At 41.5% G+C, this 22,838-nt stretch overlaps 1 protein-coding gene across 11 annotated transcripts in view; it reads left to right on the forward strand.

Moving 5' to 3' along the window:
- The window catches only part of LOC308328683 (calcium-activated potassium channel subunit alpha-1a), a 223,450-nt gene that overhangs the window by 158,736 nt on the left and 41,876 nt on the right, over nt 1-22,838 (forward strand). For 4 of the 11 annotated variants that reach the window (XM_080782710.1, XM_080782713.1, XM_080782716.1 and 1 more), the window contains exons 17-20: nt 5,523-5,609; nt 6,113-6,189; nt 19,522-19,554; nt 21,130-21,210. In XM_080782710.1, the coding sequence (XP_080638836.1) occupies nt 5,523-5,609; nt 6,113-6,189; nt 19,522-19,554; nt 21,130-21,210 (278 nt within the window). The remainder of the gene's footprint in view (nt 1-5,522; nt 5,610-6,112; nt 6,190-19,521; nt 19,555-21,129; nt 21,211-22,838) is intronic. The other 7 variants (XM_080782715.1, XM_080782720.1, XM_080782712.1 and 4 more) reach the window with 2 other exon arrangements.

Raw genomic sequence — 22,838 nt, forward strand, 5'->3', positions numbered from 1 at the left:
ATCAGGATAAACACCATGCCTGAACAATGAACACTTAATTTATCAACTTGAATATTCATGTCAAGTATTTCTTTAGACTTCTTCTAGACTCACCCGTAGCTGTGCCCCTGTTCAGTTTTGTTTTCTAACCACCAATTTAAAAATCAACGACGTAACAACGATAACATCAAACACTGTTTTTCAGTAGCCTCAATTTGCCAAATCCCCACCCTTGCTTACTAAATTAACCTTAATCTTCCCAAATCTTACTTTACAGACCTACAAACTCAAAAACAGTTGGGATCTTTTAGTCTGCTATTCCCATAATTCTCAAGTTGCATTCATTCTCACTCTCAACTTTTTTTGTTTTACCTAGTCTCTACTCTCTAGTTAACTGTTTTCACTTTTTCCTTTTACCATGATTACTGTAAAGTTTAGAGCAGCACACACAAAGCAGTCCGGTGCAACACTACATATAGGCCATACACAACATCTGTTTATACTCCTGCTACTACTGCTATCAAGGATGTTGTTGCTTGCATCTGGAAATTGTATGCATGCATTTTTTTAATATATATTTTGATACAGTGTTATAATATGGCCTCAGCTGCCTGACTCAGTGACATAACATTTATCTGCATAAGCATATTGATAGTTCAAATCAAATCAAATCAAACTTTATTTCTAGAGCACATTTACAAAGACCAGAAGGTCAACCAAAGTGCTGTACACGATCATGAGGCAAACATACAATAACACAAGACACTAGTTGATACAGTATGATTTTGTATGTTCTTTCCCTCTATGGAAGATTGTGCCAGTATTCTGAGTGCCATTTGATTTAATCGTCCTCTTGTCCAGGGCTGCCAACATTGGACTGTGCTTTTTTCGGTGTGCTTCCCCCCCACCCCACCCAAATCTGAGGGTCGTCCCCCAGAAACTATTTAACAGAGTAGATGCAATTTCCTGTGTTCTGGTGAATTTTTTGAGTTTGACACTTTTGTCAGGCTTGCTTTACTAGGATTGGAAAATGATGGGTACAGTTTCAGCCATTAAAACACAAAACAAAGGCCTACAGAAACTGATATGATGACTGAAGCAATGTAAGACCCATCTTTAATAATAACCATTCATTAATATTTAATTGAACATCCCTGTATAATTGCATGCACTGCCCAGAGGGGGTCCATGGGGGTCCTCTCCCAGAAACCTACAGTAAGTTCCTGTGTTCTGGTGAATTTTGGGACTCTGATACCAAATCCAGGAGAAATGACAATGCAGGAGTCCTGCAGGATCCAGGAGTGTTGGCGAATCATCTTCATCCTCTGACAAGATCAGGGCTGATCTTGTCAGAGGATGAAGATTATTTGAAATGGAGTAATTTTGCAAAAATTGTGTAAATTCAAGGATCCAGAGGATCGACATTATACTAATTTGCATATCTTTAGTCAACCACCACACAAACAGTACTGCCCTATCTACTGTAACTACCATAGCAGTCATACAAAGTTGAATATATATTCTCATTTTTTCCTTTTTATGTTCATATAACAACTGTTTGATTTGCGATTCTTTCCCCTTGCAGAAGAAGCCGAAAGCGGTATGCCCTCTCTCTACCTTATCTCACTTCCAAAGTTCCACCCAATCGCCATCACTTTAAAAGCCTCTAGCTTGATTTATACTGAGTTACGTGCCCTGTCTCGCGTGCCAAAAAAACTGCCGGGTCCACATCCACAAGCTGAAAACACGCTGCATGGCGATGTGCTGTGAGCTTCGTATAGTCTACTTCCGTCCGGTGCACAAACTCTGTATAAATCAGGCCTCTGACTTTGGGGGGTTTCCCCCAAGGACCTTTTTTTTCCTCCGACCGCTATCTCCAAACGGGTCTTTTTTTCTAATTATTTTGTTTCTCTTCATGGTGTCCCTTGTGCCTAATGCACTAACTTCTTTGCAGGAAGAGAGAGGATAGTTTAAATTGGATTATGTTTGTCGTGTTGGTGTGCTGTTTTCTCTGTCTTTGCTGTTGTCGGTGTAACAAGGTCACACATTCACCCTCCTCCGCCATACCTACCCTACCTACCATACCTACCTCCTTTATCCAATGTCTCTGTCTGTTTTTGTCCCGTTACCAGTCCTTCTCTCACTTATTACTCTCACTTTAAATTTTCCACAGTGTTGCTCAGTTTGTTTACCCTCCAACGTCAGCTTTGTCCAGCTTAATGACCTTACTGTGCACGTTTTTTTCTGTCCTAATCATAGCAGTATACGTCATGATAGGGCGGGGCGACAACACATCAAATAGTAGATCAGCTGTTTTTGTATGGAAACACTCCACAACAAAGTATAATACAGGTCCTATTGGTCTAATTAATATAAAACAAACCTCATATCTCTGTATTTTTACATTTTCTGTTTTCAGCATCAAAAGTAGCAGATCCACAAGCTCGAAACTAAGCGATTGCCCAGCCCTACTTTGTGTTTTTTATAGTTTTCGGATCACGATTAGACATGATTTAACACATTTAACGCATCTACTATGATCCATTAGATATAGATAGAATGACCCCTCCGTCCTTCATTAGGTAACATAATAGGAAAGGCATGGGCCTGTTTTGATTTGGATAGCTTTTTTGAGTTGATGCAAGATGAAAATGAATAAGCTTAATTATTGTTCGACAGTCACATTCCATTGTATCCTTTCATTGCATCACATCTTCCGTGTGTACGTCTCTCGAGTAGATGTTTTTATTAAGTGTCACTATCTGTCAGTTTGGTGTTTTGGGGAAACAGTCGAACTGCACAGAAGTTACTGCGAACGTCTGCATCTACACACACACACACACACACACACACACACACACACACACACACACACACACACACACACACACACACACACGTGTCTATCTACAGTATCTGTCTGTCCCTCTATATCTGTAATGTTCTGCAGTGGCTATGCCTTTCTGTTTGACCGCTGTTTGTTCTCACAACTTGTCTGTCTGGTACAACTGCATGCAGCGGTGGACAAAAGTACTCAAACCCCACCAGTACTTGATATGAGTCAAGATAAATTATTATGTATTCATCTAAACGTGAAAGTGGCTCTTGTCAAAATTTGTACTCGAGTTAAAAGTACTGGAGCATACTTGCTTAAAAAAAAATATATATAATAAAAAATAAAAGTTCTAAAAAATTACAAATTACAAAGTGCATTTTCTCTTAAGTAATATGAAGGCACTGCTAATAATAATAGTGAAAATGGCAGCTCACAAAGGCCTCCTCGACCCTTTTTGAGCTTGTAGAGCTGCTATTTTTACTGTTCGAAAGAGCCAATAAACAGTTCATTCGTAATTCTTAAATCATAAATTCCCCCTCCCTAGAAATGTAGTGTATGGCTTCAAAGGTAGTGGAGTGAAAGTCAAGTTAAAGTTAAACTATTAATCTGGTGTCAGTGAGGTCAGATGTAGAGTTGCTGGCCGGCTCCATATATGCAGATCTAGTATGTCAGTATGGGTGATCTTCATATATCGAGGTGATGATAGTCAGCTCCACATATGGAGATCCATGTGTTGTACCAACTTGGTTCATCTATTGCATATGGAGACAGCCATAAATGGAGTGTGTCATGAGGCACAAGGTGTGACCATATATGCAGGTTTTCATAGTAAAAAAAATAATTAAAAAAAGAATCAATCACCACTTGAACCCCAGTATCCATATTCTGGGACTGTAGGGGAGCCTATTTTTTGTTTTGTTTTTTTGTAGATGAGATTTGGTGTAGACTCTTATAAGTAAGACTACAGGGGTTTACGTAGTTACTGTTCCCCGCTGACTGCCTGCGATGACACTTAGTTTCCTCTTTGATGCTTGCCTTGTTGCTCACAATATGAGGTTTTTGACTGCGAGCGTGTGTGAGCGAGTGCGTGTGTGCGTGCGCACCTGTATATGTGTATGTGTGTTTCTTGTCTAATCTTTGTCTCAATCTAATTAATGGGGAATGATACAGCCAGTCCCTTTAAGTTAATTTAAATTAAATAGAGAAATTAAATAAATCTTTCATCCACTGTATATTGAGAGAGTGACTAAATCCAGCCTAATATACTTGCTGGAAGATCTTTACTGTTTCGTTGGAATATAATAGAGGTTATGCACGTGACATCACCATCATACCCGGAAGCTATGCAGGAATGCCCACTGAGTGGCAAAAAACTACTTTCTGGCTTTGGTAGCCCATACAGTACATCCAAACAGAAAAGTCCTATCTGATTGCATTAAACGATGTTAAACCCACTCTGCCACTCAGTTTGCCACTCGATTTGCCACTCACTGTATGCATGCGCATACCCTGTATATTGTATACTGTAGGAATTTGCAAACCAGAGTAGAGCAATGCCCTGTTCCTATCGTCTGTCGGGTGCAAAAGTGTTACTTTTCTGGAGTCAAATTCAATATTAGCCAAAAGTAACATATCTACAAGCTCAAAAGCGTGTGGATCTGCTACTTTTGTGTGCCATTGTAGTACGATCCAATAGGGCACTAATTTACGAAACAACAACCGAATTTTAAATTATGGAGATAAGAGCCGACAGACATCAGAACTAGACCAGACCACGGGCTGTTCATTCCCTTGCATTCCCCTGTCAATACTAATTCAGGTAACAACATTAACACATTCTGCACTGCTAACGTCTATTAAGTGGCCAGTCTGGCCTCCACATTTCTGTTTGACTATAGAAGCCTGGATCTGAATGATGAGAATTAAGCACTCCCATGGCCAACTATTTTAATTCTTTCTACCCCTGTCCTCCCCTATCGTCACCCTTCTATAAGAGAAGAATTACAATTGACCGACTGTCATGTCGTTCTGCATTTTGTACAGTATACGTGTGAGTAACGTAACAAAGCCCAAAATCAAAGAGGAGCACAGGTGTGTTTGTAATACAGTACAGTGCAGTGTAGCCTCAGATGACATGACAAATCTTGAGCTAATTATTTTCACTTGGTTGCATGCTGAAAATATCCGATCTACAAGTGCACAACCCGTCACAGCGCGACACGTTGTGAGCTTGTATATCTTCTATTTTCAGAGCGCAACACCCGAGAGTAACCCAACATAAAATGTCTTTTAGTTCTACTGGATCTCTTCTCTACTAGTCCCTTCCTAACATTTATTTGTTGACAAAATTGACAATAGTTAGGCTTAGGTTTAGTCGTCATAGCTTTTTTTTATTTTTATTTTTTTTAAAGGTAGACGATAATTTTTCTTGATAGCTTCAGTCAGTTTATTTTTTATTTTTAGTGTAATATGGGGTAGTTGGCAGGAAATATCAATGAATCAATAAACCTGATGGGCTGGTCAATCATTTCTATAAAATCGCCAGTGCCTGTGCCAGTGCCATGTGTGATTCTATAAAGCCATTTTTTTTTCTTCCAGAAGAAGTGTGTGTACCATTCCTCTTGATTAGCACGTTGTGGTGTTGTGTTGTTGCACTACTAGTGCCTTGCTCCGAGGTTCATGGGCTCATCTCTCTTCCACTCCACAGCATCCTCATCAACCCGGGAAACAACGTCAAGATGCAGGAGGGAACTCTGGGATTCTTTATCGCCAGTGACGCCAAAGAAGTAAAAAGGTAAAAAAATTAAAAACATCTGTGTTCTGGTGAATCAGCCTTTTTCGGGATCTACTTATTTTCTTACGTACTTACTGGATCAAGGGCTTGCGGAGGGGGCCCCCCCCCCCCATCTGACAGCTGACAGCGCTCAAATCTGTGGGCAGCACCGAGTGCCGCTCTTTGAGCTTGTAGGCCTGCTATGTTTGACAAATCGTGAAAATGTGGCGCAAATCTTTGAATATATATTATTTCAGAGCGAGCGTTCTAACTCAAATCTTTGCTTTTTTTTTGGGGGGGGGGGGGGGGGGGGGGGTCACTGGAACTACATATTTTCAGATGGGGGTCGGCAGCCAATTACATATATTTGGGGTTCCTTGACATGATAATGTTTGAAAACGACTGACAGAAACATAGGTTTTTTTTCAGAAAACTGTCAGGATTTAGAAGACATTTGTAGAATCGTACTCAAATGGGTTAATGTGTAGCGGACACCTTTAAACATTCTACGCTGTCTCCTCCAGAGCATTTTTCTACTGCAAAGCTTGTCATGACGACATCACGGACCCCAAACGGATCAAAAAGTGTGGATGCAAACGACGTGAGTATCTTCACACTCCCATGCTTTCATACCCACCCCCCCCCCCAAGACCCCCCAATCCCGCACAAACTATACATATTACTTTCACTCTCATGCTCTCAGGGTCATGTGGTCCTACATGATGTTTTATCGTGAATTTTTTTTTTTTTTTTTTTTTAATAACTTCCATTATTTCAATGGAAGATTGTCCTACTGTAATGTTCTCTTCTGTAATAAGTTCTGTTCTATTTTCTATTATTATTATTATTATTATTATTATTATTAAATATGTGTGTATGTTTCTTTATAATCATTGACACACTTTTGATGTATTTCCTCCCCTCTGCTGCCCTGCTGGAAAAACACCCTCTTTATTTTAACTGCACACTGATAGTGATGTATTGTGAGTAAAAAAAAGAAAGAAAAAAGACAAAACGGGTTCCTATTAACCCAGAGTGCAGTGCAAGTGTTTTTTTTGTTCCTCTTCCTCCTCTTCAGCCACTAGTTTTATTAAACTGTATCTATGTTGCATGTTTTACCAGTGTAGCTTCTGCATCCCTCTCCCCTTGCCTCTCATCTCGAACACTTTGTTCTCAGAACCAGAACAAAAAAAATCCAAAAACACAGCAGAATCCAAACTCGCATCCAGCCTTGAGCCCTTTTTCCCCCTAGCTGTTCCATTATTGGCTCACACACAGTCAGCTGATGTTCTGTTCTGAGTTGTTGGATGTGACGAGAAAACTAGAGTGTGACTTTAACCACTTCAACCTCATGTGTGGTTGGCTCCATGCTAGTTTCTTGTGGGGAATGCTTTTCTCTGAAAACAGCAGATCGACAAGATCACAATGCGACACGTCGTGAGCTTGTCAGACAGTTGGCTGACTTGTCGATCAGGCTATACCTTCGGCTGACTTTCCCCACAATTCGGGTGCCGGGGTTGAAGTGGTTAATGGGATGAAAAGCCTACGTGCCCACACAGACTTCCCTAACAGTTTGGTCATTATACAGTGGTGGACAGTTACTAAGTACATTCACTTGAGTCTTTGCCCCTCAAGTGCATCGTTTGAGTATCATTATGTACAGTACTTTACTTGAGTGCATTTGTGGATACGTTTACTTTGTCACTTTTCACTGCACTACATTTCAAAGGCAAGGGGTTGTACTTTTGACTCCACAGCGCTTTCTATGAAAGGACAACGCACCATTAGGAATTAACCACAAAAAAGAAAAGCTGATCTACAAGATTCATTGTGCGATGCATTGTGACCTATATATACACAGTATATATATATATATATATTTTTTTTGTTTTTGTTTCTAGAAAATCTTTGAATTGTTTGAATAATTAATGTAGAAGCATGCACTTTTAACTTTTAACTTGAGTACAAATTCGACTGGGCAACTTTCACTTGTAGTTGAGTAAGATCTGCACTTGGACTCAAGTAGTCTACGTACCTTGTCCAGCACTGGCCACTGAACCAATCTGATACTTTGGTATTGAAAACGCCTTATGTCTGTCTTATGTCATTAGCCCGTCCTGTTATCACACTCACTGGGGAAAGTAGAAGAGCAACTGTGGTGAAAATCTGAAAAGTCCAACTCAGATATTGATATTTTGCTAGCATTACTCATACATTTAGGGGGATCCAAGAAGAGAAATGGGGGGACGGAGGGGGGGACACGGACGGACCGCTGAGATTTAGATTTATCTGCTCGGTGTCAAAGGAGATTTTGCACGCTGCTGTATTTTCAGAGAGCAGAAAGTGTTCTTGTGGGAAGGTCTAAAAAATGCTCTGTTATAATGAGCTAGATCGCCAAAACAGAATCAAAACAATCTGGTCCCCCCCTAGACATACACACACACGTGCACACGCACACATGCACACGCACCCACATTCTGCCCTTTCACGGTGATCTCTCCGCCCCCTCCTACAAAACACTCGGCCAGTTACAGTTTAGGTTCCAGAGATCATGAGTGCCTCAGAATTGAAATGTCATCACCCCAGCCCTGTGCATTTCAATTCTAGACAGTTTTTTTTTAAACTATTTGGGAGAAAGGTATTTGCATAATAGTAGCTGCCATGGCATTAGATTGCCACTAGATGGTAGTACCATGCCAGAGTCCTGTGAGTAGATACTAGATACTGATAATCATGTCCTCTCTGTCACCTATTCAGCAAGAATGCAATGACACAAATGTACTGTGAATGTGTCTCTGTGTACTGTGTCTTCACATTTCAACCAGACAACATGATACAGAGATTTTTATTTGTATTCTTTCATTCTTTTCGTTTGCGGTTCGGTAAGGTATTGTGTCCATACACAAATCCTGTCTTTCAGAGGAAAACAGCTCTTTGTGTTGTGCATTCAATTACTCCTCGTAAAGCTACCAGTTGTTGTTCTCGACTCATTCGTGGTGATTTTGTGTGTCAGTTCGGTACGGGCCGGGGGTGGGGGGGGGTACATCGTTTCCTTGCACTCCTGCTGAATAGGTTAGATTGCAATTTTGGGAGGACCCACCGGAGCGGTGCTCTGTTTGGAACATGCTTCTAATTCAACATGGTGCCCTGATTCTGATGCTGTAGCCTACGTTCTGTTTCAGCTAGCATGCTGTAGTACCCTGGTCGTTTTTTCAGTATTTTCACTGTCTCTAAAGACGAATTTTGGACACTGACGAAGAATATATCTTAGGACATTTTCTCTACGGTTTTTGTTCATTATACTTAGATTTGTACAGTTCTTATTTTCATTTTTTATTTCAGTTCACTATGTTTTTCTTCCAACTCCAGTTATTTAATTTCTAGTTAGATCAGAGCAGTGGTCATGTTGAATCATCCTGGAAGAAATGTCCCAAAACGGACACTCTCAGCTCACGAGTCAAACACATTGTGGGTTGTGCGTCTTGTGTTGTCCATATCGCTCTCCCAACGCATTAATAGCCCACATAATGACATACCATGAAACTTCCAGCCCCGAAAAAACATGCTTAATGGATTTCAGCATGAAATGATAGCCTTGCTGCTTCTTCCCAAAAGGTTCATGTATGTTTTGTAAACGGTTGCAATGCAACCTCCCCTATAGTTGCTATGCCCAAAGCCGCCTTCCTCTGCTTGCTTGTTAAATGCTACACTAACAATGCTACACTAACAACAGTCCCTGATGCCTCCAGCTCATGACTTCATACTCATGGCGCTTCCCATTCTCTCCTCGGCCAGAAAAGGAAATGTAACCTCTTAAGAAACAACTCCCACAGACAATAATAAGGTGTGAGAGTGCCAGCCAGACAGAGTTGGTCTGGTGTCATTTTGCACCCTAGCTAGCCGCCTGGCACCATAAGAGAATGGGGACCAGGGACTGTTTGTGCCCAGTGTAACAGTCCACCCTGGACTGAGGGCTGTGCACATGCACGCACGCTCGCTCACGCATGCACACACACACACACACACACACACGCACACGCACACGCACTCGCACTCGAACTGTTAGATGATCAAAGCACCATCACAGACTAACATTGTCACTTCGTACAGTATGTGTCAGCGTTTCCATGCCAGCCTGTTAAAAAGGATGGCTGGATCAAAAGTATCACCCACTAAGAAACCAGACGCAACTGGCTGGCCTGGGTGTGGCTGTGATTGTGTCCTTTTTTGTTTAGGAAAATAAGCCAAATAGATGCATATCAGGCTTAGTGGACACATTTTACAAAAAAACTACTGCCACAAAACGGGCATAATTTGAGTACTTTGACATAGATAACTTATTACTGCATTCTTGACACTTGCACGGCTATGCACCCCGCAGCCCCACCACACACGCACAAGCGCCACAGTGTGTGTGTGTGTGTGTGTGTGCGCGCGCGCGCACACACACACGCATGCACGCACGCGTATGCACGCACGCGCACACATTCACACGCATGCATGCATGCATTGCACGTGAATGCAGTTTATCCTTTGGGGAGCAGGAGTTGTGAAAACTGCTGTTCACACTGCTAGCATGTCCCTGACAGACAGGCCTCTAGAGCCTGTAGAGTGAGTAGTGTGATCCAATGGACAGGGCCGCTAGTCCCACCACAGGTGCATGATGGGGGATATACAGGTACGTGCATCACACCCTTTACCCACAAGGGCGACAGAATGTACAGAATGTTTATGAAAACCTTTTGTTGTTGAGATTTTGCTGCTGACATTGCTCTGTCATGCCTCTTCTATTCCCTGAATGCCCACCCTCCACTATAACCCCTCCCCCCCACTCTGTCATATTTCTGCCTTTTGACTTTGTTATGGCATAAATGACCTGTTGTGTCAGCGCACACAGTCTGACTTCTCGAGACCATGTCGGTAGTTTTATACTCAGAGTATACACAAGACATAACAATTGCTGTACATTGACCATTACAAAGATTATAATTTCGGCATACAATCTCAAGAGCACGGCGTATCTGAACGGAAGGTTTTCCAACAAGCAGAGCCTCGAGCAGCGGTTCTCAAAGTGGGGTCCCCACTCCCCAGGGACCCTAAGGGTTCCTTGACGGGGGCTGGAGATGGACCCTTACACGTCTGTAACTCAGAGAGTGTACAAATGGAAGCAAATTAAATGGACCCTTACGGGTCAATTTGGTTCCATTTGTAGGCTCTCAGAGTTATGGGGGGCCCTTGACATTTTTGAGAACCACTGTCGTGGCGTGTTGTGTTTTCTACGTTGTACTGGTCTCCAGACGGTCAGGTGTGTGCGTGCGGGATGCTTAAGTCTTGCACATCGGTCCTGATTCGGACCCTGGTCCTGCTGGGTGCTTTACTGTACTGGAACCTTTCTGACAGATTCCCCTGAGCATCTTCACTCACTCAACGTACACGTTAAACCTAGTGTCTCTCAATCCTTTTTATTTTATTTTTTATTTCAAGGACCCCCATTACTGTGTGTGTACATTTTGATCCGTATAGGGCCTGTTTGGTAGACCCTCTCAAGGAAGTGGTCACTACTGGACCCCACTGTGAGAGTAGTATTATGTTAAGACCTAAAGCCTGGCCCATAATCTACCCTTTTGACTGCCAGGGATCCTCCCCCTGTCCCACATTACAATATCTGTGTAGTTAAAATGTCTGAATGCCTGAAGAAGGTCAGTATAGACCGAAAGCATGCGAATACCGGTAAATTGATTGTGCACAGATTTGAGTGTGCCTTTATTCTTTCTTCTGTAGTTAAAATGTAAAATGTAAGATTATTTGTAAGAATAGCACATCTGTACCAGCTCACAAGTCATTTGAGGACTCTTGGGGGAGTCCCTGGCCCGGACCCCCACTTTCAGAACCACCACTCCACAGTAAGTGAACGTGCACTCTGAGGAGCGGGGTTATCAGAAAGGTCCCGTAAAGTAAAATAATCCAGCCGGGGGGGGGGGGGGGGGGGGGGGGGAGGGGGTACACCGAATCGGGACGAGGGAGGGGCCTTTCTTGCACTTTTGATGAATGAAGTTACACCCTACCGACCCCCATCCCCTTCTCCCCCCTTGGATGACGATTTCTCCTTCTGCCATTATAACCTGCTGCTTTTCCTCCTCTCCTCTCATCTCCCCCAAAAAAACCAACCCATGACTGTAGCCAAGATGTCCGTCTACAAACGAATGAAACTGGCATGTTGTTTTGATTGCGGCCGTTCAGAGCGAGACTGCTCATGCATGTCAGGCAGTGTACATAGTAACATGGACACCCTTCAGAGGGCCTACCCCCTTTCCTCTGTCTCGGTTCATGATTGCGCGACCACTATACGTGCCTGTAAGTGCCAACCGTCCCCCGTCCCCCCAACGTCATGCTGTTACGTGTGTGTCTGTCTGTGTGTTGCTCTCCAAGGTTATTATAGTTTTTGTGGTTTCTTTATTTTTTCGTTCTTCTTTCCTCATCTCCATATTCAACGTTTTTTTGTTATGTTTTTTCTCGTATAAATTAACGGCCATACTTTATCATGCTAATAAGCGGCACAAGAAGAAGCATCAAAAGCGGGCGGATCCACGATTCTCGAAACGATTACGGATCTGCTACTTTTGCTGTGTTTTTTTTCCATTAGGTTTTTTTTATTTATAAAACTTTTCGTTTTAGCCTTTTTGTTTTCAGCTCAGTTTTTATTCGTTTTAGTTTTAGTTTACTTTTTATTTTATTTTTTTTCTAGTTTAGTTTAAATTTTACTGAAAAAGAGCAAAAATACGGTAGCCGATCTACAAGCTTACAACGCATTTGTTTTGTTTACAAAGAACATTTTCTCTATGATTTGAGTTGGTTTTAGTTATTTTTAATTTTTTTCATATTTTTAATTTTTTGTAAGACAACTTCAATTGTTTTTTTTTGTTATTCCAAACATTTTAGTTAACTATAATAACCTTGATGTGTGGTCTGTGCGACTGTGGTCTGTGTGACGTGAGTGTGTGGCCGCGTGTGCGTGCGTATCATGCCGTGGTCCTGTAGCGTAAGGTGTGTGTGTGTGACAGTGTGTGTGTGTGTGTGTGTGTGTGACAGTGTGTGTGTGTGTGTGTGTGTGTGTGTGTGTGTGTGTGTGTGTGTGTGTGACAGTGTGTGTGTGTGTGTCTTTGTAAAGGTCGTCCATGTGGCGTGCTTCCGTTGTTTTGTGTCTCCATAGTTTGTGTAGCTGTGGCTTCCGTATTTGGTATTTGTAGCGATCTACCTGATACATTTAACCACTTAAACCCCATGTGGTTGAGCGGGGTCCCACAGGGCCTTATACTAGTGTCTTTTTCTGTTATTGTTGGGAAAAAGCAGATCGACAAGCTTGAGCTTGTTGATCGTTTTTACGGGTTTAAGTGGTTAACACTTTGATTTGTTAATTTAATCATCTAGCTGTACTTTTGATATTTTCTTTTAGTATTATTCATATTTATTATTATTATTATTATTATTATATAACTATTATTTTATTGCGTCAGGTGGTTTTTGTTGTTGCTCTGTGGTGCTGCTTAGCTGTTAGATATTTGGCCAGCGCATGCTGCATCAGTCAGGTACTAGTGCTTTTGGATATAGTTTGGTGTTTGGTGTATACTGTGCAATGATGGAATTTTGCTATTTTATTCACTTTTTTTAAACTGGATTTTATTCTGCAGTATTTCTACTGTCTGTTGATGAAAAGATCTCCTGTTTGTGTTGTTGTTTTTTTTACTTTGAACACTATTTGTTTTAATTAACACGTATAATTTGGAGAACCTCCAAGCTAACCCTGTTTTCAGTTTCTGCCCCATTTCTTTTCAGTCTAACCAGATGTCCCTTTATTTGGATTTACCTATACCACTGAATTCACCCTGCAGTTTTCCTCAGCACACTTCAGTACATTTCAAGTATTTCAAGTAGTTTGGAAGGTTTTTCCGCCAAACGTGAATGGCTTGGATACTTTGTTACGTGTTCATAGCAGCTCTAAGGCTTACAAAATATTGAGCAATAATTCATTAGTGTAGATCACAGCCCAAATGACCCACCGACCAGGAAATCTCAAATTTTAAAACGATTCTCTATTTAAAATCTAGATGGGGAAGGAAACCAATATATATATATTTTTTTTTACCTGATTATGAATTATGTGAGGTGATGCCACACGTCTTTCAGACTTCAAGGCAAACGGGGGTTGGGGTTAAACCGTTTAAAAACGACTAGTTCTCAAAGTGGGGTCCTTGGACAACCAGGGCTCCAAAATGTACCCTGACGGGACCCATTAAAAGGGTCCATTTGGTTCAATGTGTACACTCCGAGTTAAATAAGCACTGTAGAGTGTAGTGTGTACAGACCTGTCGGGGTCCATTTGGACCGCCTGGTGGTCCCCGTGCCGGACGTTGAGAACCAGTGACTTCAAACCCTTAAATATACCTTGTTGACACACATGCGTCTCTACTACAGTAGCCTATACGCCTTTTTTCACTCCATACCAAATCTCATACCGAAAACAGGACATTTTTGGAATATAGGGATGCTCGGGTTCATGTGGGTTTAGGGTCAAACCTGGGGGGGATTACATAGGAAACGGATATAGTCTCCATCAAGAAAAGGTAACATGTGGTTAAAGACAGCAGGAGAAGACTCTGTTTTCTTGTTCTTTTTCTCCCCACTAAATTGTCTGTGAATTAGACATGGCAGCAGCAGGCCCGGCTATCAAAGCCTTGGGATCAGACATACAGATTTGATTTCCTCCTCAACATTCTCCCATGCACCGCCGGGACGTCTCAGGCCAGATTAGAGTCAAACGTGCCATGATCAGTTTGGCTCGGCCCCGCTTGTAGTCTCGCTAGACATTGATATCCCCCCGGTACCAATTACTGGACCATTACATGGTTACTGATCTCACTTCTTCTCGCCCCTGTGCCCCACTGTAGGATCTCACTTCTAGCTCACCTCCTGTATGGATTGCAAGGAAAGCCACCTCCTCTCTTTTCACCTTTTTTTTAAATTCAGAACTTTTCCCAAATCCCCGGTGCTTTATAGCGCTGGATTTATGCAACACAAGAGTTTGTAGATCTTTTTGTTTGTTTGTTTGTTTGTTTTTGTTTTTTCTGTTTTTGTTTTCTCTGTCATATGACGAAGTATAAATCAGGCTTAAGTCAGCGATTGCTGGATTTCTGCTTTTGGCAGACAGTGAACAAGGCATGTTGATCTGGAATGACTTTACTCTAGTACATCTGAAGCACATTTCTCTGCTGTGGGTTGTTGGCTAATTGTTTTCTTGGATAGCACCCTGCCATTGATTTTCAAAAAGGTCCTTACTATACAATAATGGTCTGGTACAGTGGGGGGGGGGGGGGGGGGGGGGGGGGGGGGGGGGAAGTAACCAGTGGTGGAAGAAGTATTGGTATTCAACATTTACTTAACTTTAAAGTATTAGCATCAAAATATACTTAAAGTACCAAAAGTAAAAGTACTCGTTAAGCAGAAAATGTCAGGTTTGGTTTGGTGAGAAAAAGACAATACATTTAACATGAAAGGAAAATAAATGTATAAATCAAAACATGATGTGCCGGGGAAAAAACCCAGAAGGGCTTGTCGAGTGGCCGTCCTATATGTTACAATCAAGCTTGAACTAAGCTGTCAAAAAAGAAATATATGGGGACCATTTCTACGACAACAAGTAGAAAAATATAGCTTGTAGATTACTAGATTGTACATATAGCTTATACAGTACTGTAGATCGGCTATTTTCAAATACAAGTAATGTACTTAAAGTACAATTCTGTACTTTGACTTCACAGTATTGAACATCTTTTGAAAACAGCCAGCACACAATAATAAATGTCACTTTTCACATCGTTTCATTTACCGACAGAGCAACGGGCGACTTCAAGAGCTAAATAAAACTATGTGAAAAGGACATCTATTGTGTGCTCTGGCTGTTCACCACATTGTTGAGCCGTGTACCTTGAGACTTGGCTTTAATATGGAGTGTTATGTTGCAGGCGTTCTGCTTTGTAGTTGCTTTCTCATACTGTTATTTTTTAACTCCACTACAACTATTTGACAGCTTTAGTTACTAGTTTCATTGCAGATTGTATTACTACAAAACATACATTAACCGATTATTAAGCTCTATTTTACGGTTCAGCATTTCGGAAAAAGTTTGAAAACGTTTGAAAGATTTGAGTATATTTTTATTCTTTAATACTTTTAAAGGTACTTTTGTACTTTTACTCAAGTTTTTTTTACTTAAGTAAAAAGAAGCGTGAGTTTCTTCTTCCACCACTGTTCTGGTGGTAGATTTACTCCGACCACACAAATACACAATGCCGTGGTCTTTTTTTTCTGTCAGTTGAAACGTAATACACCTCTTTAATGGGAGCCACGTGAATCTCTGTGAGCCTTAACTGTTTTAAGAGCGTCTTTGTGGGCTGTAAGCGTACAGTGTTTTAATGAGCGTTTTTCTTTTTATATCGTGAGCCGATACGAGTGGTTCGGTGAACGACGGGATACAGATTAAACTTGGCATGTCCGCACACAGCAAGAATAATAATGAGCGCTGTTTCATCTCCGAGAACCCTTAACGGATCCATTTTCATATCGCCGCTGTCTGTCGGACAGAAACCTTTTATCTCCATATTTTATTAGATTTTTTTCTCATAAATTAACGCCCTACTTTATATCACACCACAGCGTCACTCACACACACACACACACACACACACACACACACACACACACACACACACACACACACACACATCAAAAGTAGCCGATCCACAAGCTCTAATCTTGCAGATGAGCTTGTAGATCTGCTGCTTTTAAATTTGAATCCTGAAAAGTGCCAGTTTTATTTGGGCATCAAAGAAATAGGAATTTAAAAAAATCCAAAAAGGTAGCACATCCAAAAAAATTATAAACGGCGGACAAAGTACTCACATTTCCATTTCATTCATCAGAGCTCTCGCGTAAGCGTTTCTTTTTGGTGTGTGCCAATAAAGAAACGGAAATGTGAGTACTTTGTCCGCCATTTATTTAATTTCTGGATGTGCTACCTTTTTGGATTTTTAAAAATTCCTACTTTTTGATATATACTGGATTTGAGTTTGGCACGTCTCCACTGAAAACCATTGCGCAACCTCTTTTTCTCATTTAGTTGTATTTTGGCATATGAGGTTTCCACCTGACAGAGGTGATATCCTCAAAAGTTGAATCAGGGTTTTGCTGTTATCCTTGCCCTTGTTTATTTGCATTCTTTAAGAGAGTGCACATACTGTGTATAAGTACAGGCATCCCAAGGCCTTAGGGTTCTCAAAGGGACAATGAGGGTCCCTTGAGGAGGTTCCAAATGGACCTGAGCTCTGGTGTGTGGTGCCCATTTTAGAATGAGCATTAGTTCGAGGACCAATTATATGAAAATAGGTTGAAAACGAAATTGGGTGAACTGCCTGTAATAGCGGTTTGTTTATGAAGTGTGTCTCTAGTTTTGTGGGCTTTTCTCTGCGACTTGCCGTTGCTGTGGGCCAGTTCCACTCATGGGGGATATAGCTGAGAGAGACATTATTATGGGATGGATCGCTTAAAGCTTCGACAGTAGGAGTTGGGAAGAGCCTGTTTGCTGAAGGTAAGGTCAATGTGTGACCTATGGGCCTCTCTCTGTGTGTGCGCTGGCCTGTGTGTGTGTGTGTGTGTGTGTGTGTGTGTGTGTGTGTGTGTGTGTGTGTGTGTGTGTGTGTGTGTGTGTGTGTGTGTGTGTGTGTGTGTGTGTGTGTGTGTGTGTGTGCGCGCGCGTGTGTGTGCGCGTCTGTGTGTCACTAGTGGAGGACTTATCTATCCTGACACGGAAATTATTTGCATTTTCATGTTTTTTCGCAGTGCCTCTGGTCCGTCACCAAAACCTGCCCTGACAGCCCCTGTCCACCAGGCAGGCTTTAGTCCCCCCCCACCCCCTTTCTCCTCCTCTGTGCTATGCCACCGCGATGCTTTGCCCCCGCATGCTAGCCAGTTAGCCACGCTGACTCTCTGGGCACAGGCAGATCGCTAGAGACAGATGCCAGAGCCGGTGTGGGTCCCTGTTTGAGAGGTCCATGTCACAGGCCAACCCCTGGGCCTTTTGCTCTGACCTTTACCATTGGACGAGACGTTCCGGGGAAAGGCAGGAAGGGTCACCATCACACAGACTAGTCCAGTCAGTGTCTCCCAAACAATGGGCGGGGCCGGGGACCCATTTGTTTTTGTATGGGTCGTGAGTAAATATATCCCTTTATTTTTGACCATATAACTTTTTTTTACACCAATATTTCAACAGATTACAACAAATTAATAGTGAAAATAATCACATTGTGTTGTGAGCTTGTAGATCTGCTATGTTCACTACTAAACAGGGCTTACGTTGTTAGAATGTTGTTTTTGTAAGTCTGGGTCCCGGGGCGGGCAGACGCCAAGTGTATCTTTTGCGTCCCGAGCTGTAAACGTTTGGCTTGTTTTCAGTGCTTCCAGTATACATGATTGTGCACATTGCACTGCAGTTGTATTGATCCCAACATCCTCTCACAGTCAGGGTAGATGGATAGACTACTACGGTATTACGGTAATTGTGATGTTGGTTCAAATCATCGCTTCAGAATAGAACCGGGTGAGACTGGGAGCTCATATGGTCCAGGGGCCGAGCCACATTTTGGTACCACCTAAGTATTTGTATTTTTGTATTCCATACTTGTATTCTCTAGTTTGTCTTGGAAGGGATTCAGAATCATGAAAAACCCCTAGTTTGACATGTCACATGGTGTTTTAAATTCTTTATTTAGGAACACCCCATTGAGATATAGTATCTCGTTTTCCAGAGGGTCCACTCCTAACTGTGCAATCAATACAATACAAAACACAAAAAAAGAGAAAAAACTATGCTACTTAAAGCATAATGACATTTGGATATTTTTTCCTTATATAGGTTGTCTATGGTGTGGTCACATTATAACTGGCATTAAGCTACTAAGCTACTATTCAGTGATCTCTGGATGAAATATAGCTTGCTTGTTGTGAGTTTAATCCGTTTTTTATGTACTGTATATCCTATAAGGCTATACAAGAGAAACACCCTATTTTTGCGCCAACAACTGTGGAGAACATGAGCAAAAATGCAGGCGAAAAATAACTCTTTCCATGAAACCGGCTTTTTTTTATTTCTTTTTTTATTTGAACCAAGTAAAAAAAAAAAAAAAGCACGGCTTTTTCCCCCCTCCACTGTGTGCTGTGCCTGTTTCCAGACCATTTCACCCAACATCTACTGTACTCCATCTCTCATCGCCGTAGACATCATAACAGCATACTGTCTTTCCTAGAGCCCGACCCACAGCCATGCCACAATTTCCCATGACGATTTTTGGGGAGAATTGTAAAACCACTGATTTCGACCGTGCAAAAAGTGCAAAAGTTTTTAATCAATTGAAAACTTGATCCGAGTTTCTGATTTTGATTTATTTTAAGCCTTATTCAGAAAATGTGTCAATCTACAACCTGTGAGCTTGTAGATCGACTCCTTCTTCTAAAGAATGATGTGCCCAAATTATAGGGACAGAAAGTGGTTGAAAAAATTGGGACACTTCGCTGGCATAACTGCAGATACCGAAGTCGTCAGAAAAAGTGTTAATGATGACCCATATATCGGGCTCTAGTATTTTCACAGCCAAAGCCCCCCATTTAAAAAAAATTGAATATATATATGACTTCCAAAAATGCTACTTCATCACTGTCTTTAACAATTGTCTGTATTTGTTTTTCCGTTTCTTTCTTTTAGAAAATATAACTTCCATTCTCCTCTGATGTTATTTCTTTCCAAGATGTATGTCTGTTGTTCATTTGTCATTATCTCTCTTCTCCATGTAACCTGCCATATTGTCTTTGCACTTCTCCTCAGCCAAATATAAGTATAATGGATATGTCAGATCACGTAAGTCTGTCTTCCTGTCCTGTCCCTATCCGTGCCATGCTTCCAGCCCTCCCTCTCACCCATCCATCCATCTATCCGTCCCTCCCGAGTCCCTCCCTCCCTCCCTCCCACCTCCCTCCAGTGTGTAGACCTGTGAAGTCTCCTCACCACGTCATTGTCACATGGTCAATAATACTATACTGCTGCTCTGCTTTTGGAATTGACCCCCCAACCCCCCACCGATCCACCCTTCCCCGTTTAGAGTGCATAGAAACTGTCTGATGTTTAATACACCCAGAGAGAGAGAGAGAGACATACTGTAATTGAGTAATAGAAAGTAGGATCACGATTCCTTCGAACGTTTGCCTCGATTGTGGAGTGGTGAAAATAGTCCATCTACGAGCCACATGGGGCATGAGCTTGTTGTGTTGTGAGCTTGTAGATCGGATATTTCCGTATATATATATATATATATATTGGTATATATATATATATATATATATATATATATATATATATATATATATATATATATATACATACATACAGTATATATATATATATATATATATATATATATTGGTATATATATATATATATATATATATATATATATATATATATATATATATATATATTGGTATATATATATATATATATATATATATATATATATATATATATATATATATATATACCAATATATATATATATATATATATATATATAATTATATACTGTATGCATATATATACATACATACAGTATATATATATATATATGCATACAGTATATAATTATATATATTATATATAATTAACGCCCCACGTGATCTTACTAGTGCGTCACACAAAAGCATCAAAAGTAGCAGATCTACAAGCTGCTACTTTTGCTATGTTTGAATTTGTATTCTGAAAAAGTAACAGTTTTGAACATATGAGGTTTCCACCCGACAGACGCATTGTAAGTGAATATTGTACGTAATTGTTGTCCCAAGTGTACTACACGGCTAAAGTGGTTGATAAGACTATTGGAATTATTTCGTGTTGATTCGTTGATATACTTTTATAAGAAAAGACCGATTGCTTCTTGATTATTTGATTAAACTATATGAGCAAGATTAGGGTTATTGATTCTAAAATGTCGGTTTGGATATATTGCAGGTTAATTGCCCAGCCCTATAAGAAAGCTCAATCCAAGCTTGGCTAGTGCAACTATATATAGTGCTTAGCTCTATAGATATTGTGGGTTGCCTTGTAGCTCAACCAGTTAATGCACTGTCCACATGGCCTTAGGGTAGCGAGGGTCCCGGGTTCTAATCTGACTCCCGGGCGACATGTCTCTCTCTGCCATCGGTTTCCAATCTGATTTAAATAATAAATATGTAATAATAAAATAAAAACAAATGACAGTATATTCTGCCTTAAGTAACCCGACCTACATTAACTCATTTGCACATGCCTTACAGTATAGGTTGACGTGAAACTGAAACCTATACTGAGTTCTTAGTATTTCTTTAAGCTATATTTTGTAACTTTTCCCTCACATTGTTTAGTTATAATACACAACATTGTGCTTGTATTGTGCTGCGTTTAGCAGCAGATGGCGCTACAACACCAGGGAACAGTGGAAGTCAGAAAGAGGCTGGTGTTCGTTTCAAAGCTGATTGCAATTTAGGTAAATGTTTCCGTGTTAAGTACAGAACTGTTCAATGCTCTTTCTTTGGTCCTGCTATTGCTAAAGCATAAATGTCACTGATGAAATGTACTGTATTTGTCATGATATGTGTTATTGTTTACCTTTTTATTTGATGCATTTTTCTTTTTGTTAAGTAGATTGGCTTTGCATACATCTTACATATTCCCTCCTTTCTCATCCTTTTTCAGATTTGCTTAAAATGCGATAGAAATAGATGAGTTACAATAAGTTGAGCATCAACATTGTTATAAAAAGCAAACCTGACAAATATCATAGCCCATTTCATACAACTTTAATGCAGAATACAATAAGAACCATATATACACGTAGCCAGCCTATACAGATACAGAACAGTGGGGGTCCGGGAACCCCTAAGGGCCGATTCATACTCCTATTTTAGAGCCGAATAAAAGTCGGTTCGGCGCTGTAGAGCCTACAATTTGACGTCATTTGAGGTTCGGGGGGGCGGGTACCGTCCTAAAGTCGGCTCTTCGGTGCTACTGAAAATTTCTGACGAGCCGAAATCATTTCGGCACTACAGCGCCGAAACAGTGGTAAAATAGGAGTATGAATCGGCCCTAAGGGTGCTTGATGGGGTGCTAGGTGGTCCCCAGGGTCCTTGATGGGGTGCTAGGGGGTCCCCAGGGTGCTTGATGGGGTGCTAGGGGGTCCCCAGGGTCCTTGATGGGGTGCTAGGGGGTCCCCAGGGTCCTTGATGGGGTGCTAGGGGGTCCCCAGAGTCCTTGATGGGGGGGTGCTAGGGGGTCCCCAGAGTGCTTGATGGGGTGCTAGGGGGTCCCCAGAGTGCTTGATGGGGTGCTAGGGGGTTCCCAGCTAAATGTGTTAATATAGCATTTCAGGGATTCAGATACTGTATATACAGTATACTGTACGAAAAAAGGTCAGATCAGCTAGTTAAGAATAATAATTGAAAGATTTTCAATTATCAAAAGTAATTATTATAATAATCAATTAACAAAAAAAATCTCAATTTGGGGGGGGTGGAAGTAAACATTATGTCGATGGTTGTCGCCCCACCTTCCTCGCCCTCCGGTTTACGTCGGGTCACGGCGGCAGTCTGATAAACCCTCCCCCCCCCCCCCCACAGTGGATGCACTACACCGCGGCCCATCACGCCATTAGCATTCCAGAAAGGGACAGTTGCCGTCTGGGTTGTTCCGGGTTGCACAGTGGACCTGCCAGGGCGGCTGAGCGTTGCTCTGACGTTGCGCGTGTTTGACAAGGGCCAGATGATTCCAGGAGCGATCGGTGGCGCCCCGTAAATCGAGGAGGCAGCTGACGGCTGGGATAAACGTCTGTTTATCGCTCAGGGCCCACCCGGACAACAACGCTCTCTCCCCCTCTCCCTTCCTATACCAAAACGACAACCGACTGACCGACCGACCGACCGACCGAGCACCCATCCAGCCAACCAGGAGGCATCTCTCCCTGTCACATCCATGTTTTAACCCAGTGGTTTTCAACCCTTTTCATATCAAGGTCCATTTTTTTATTCAGCATTTCAGCCACAGACCACCATTTGATAAGATTTAGCTTCTTGGACTCAAAACTTATTTTTGTTTTTGTCCACAATTCCATGCTGTATT

This window comes from Protomyctophum bolini, assembly GCF_963924005.1.
Source record: "Protomyctophum bolini genome assembly, chromosome: 14".
Lineage (NCBI taxonomy): Eukaryota > Metazoa > Chordata > Actinopteri > Myctophiformes > Myctophidae > Protomyctophum > Protomyctophum bolini.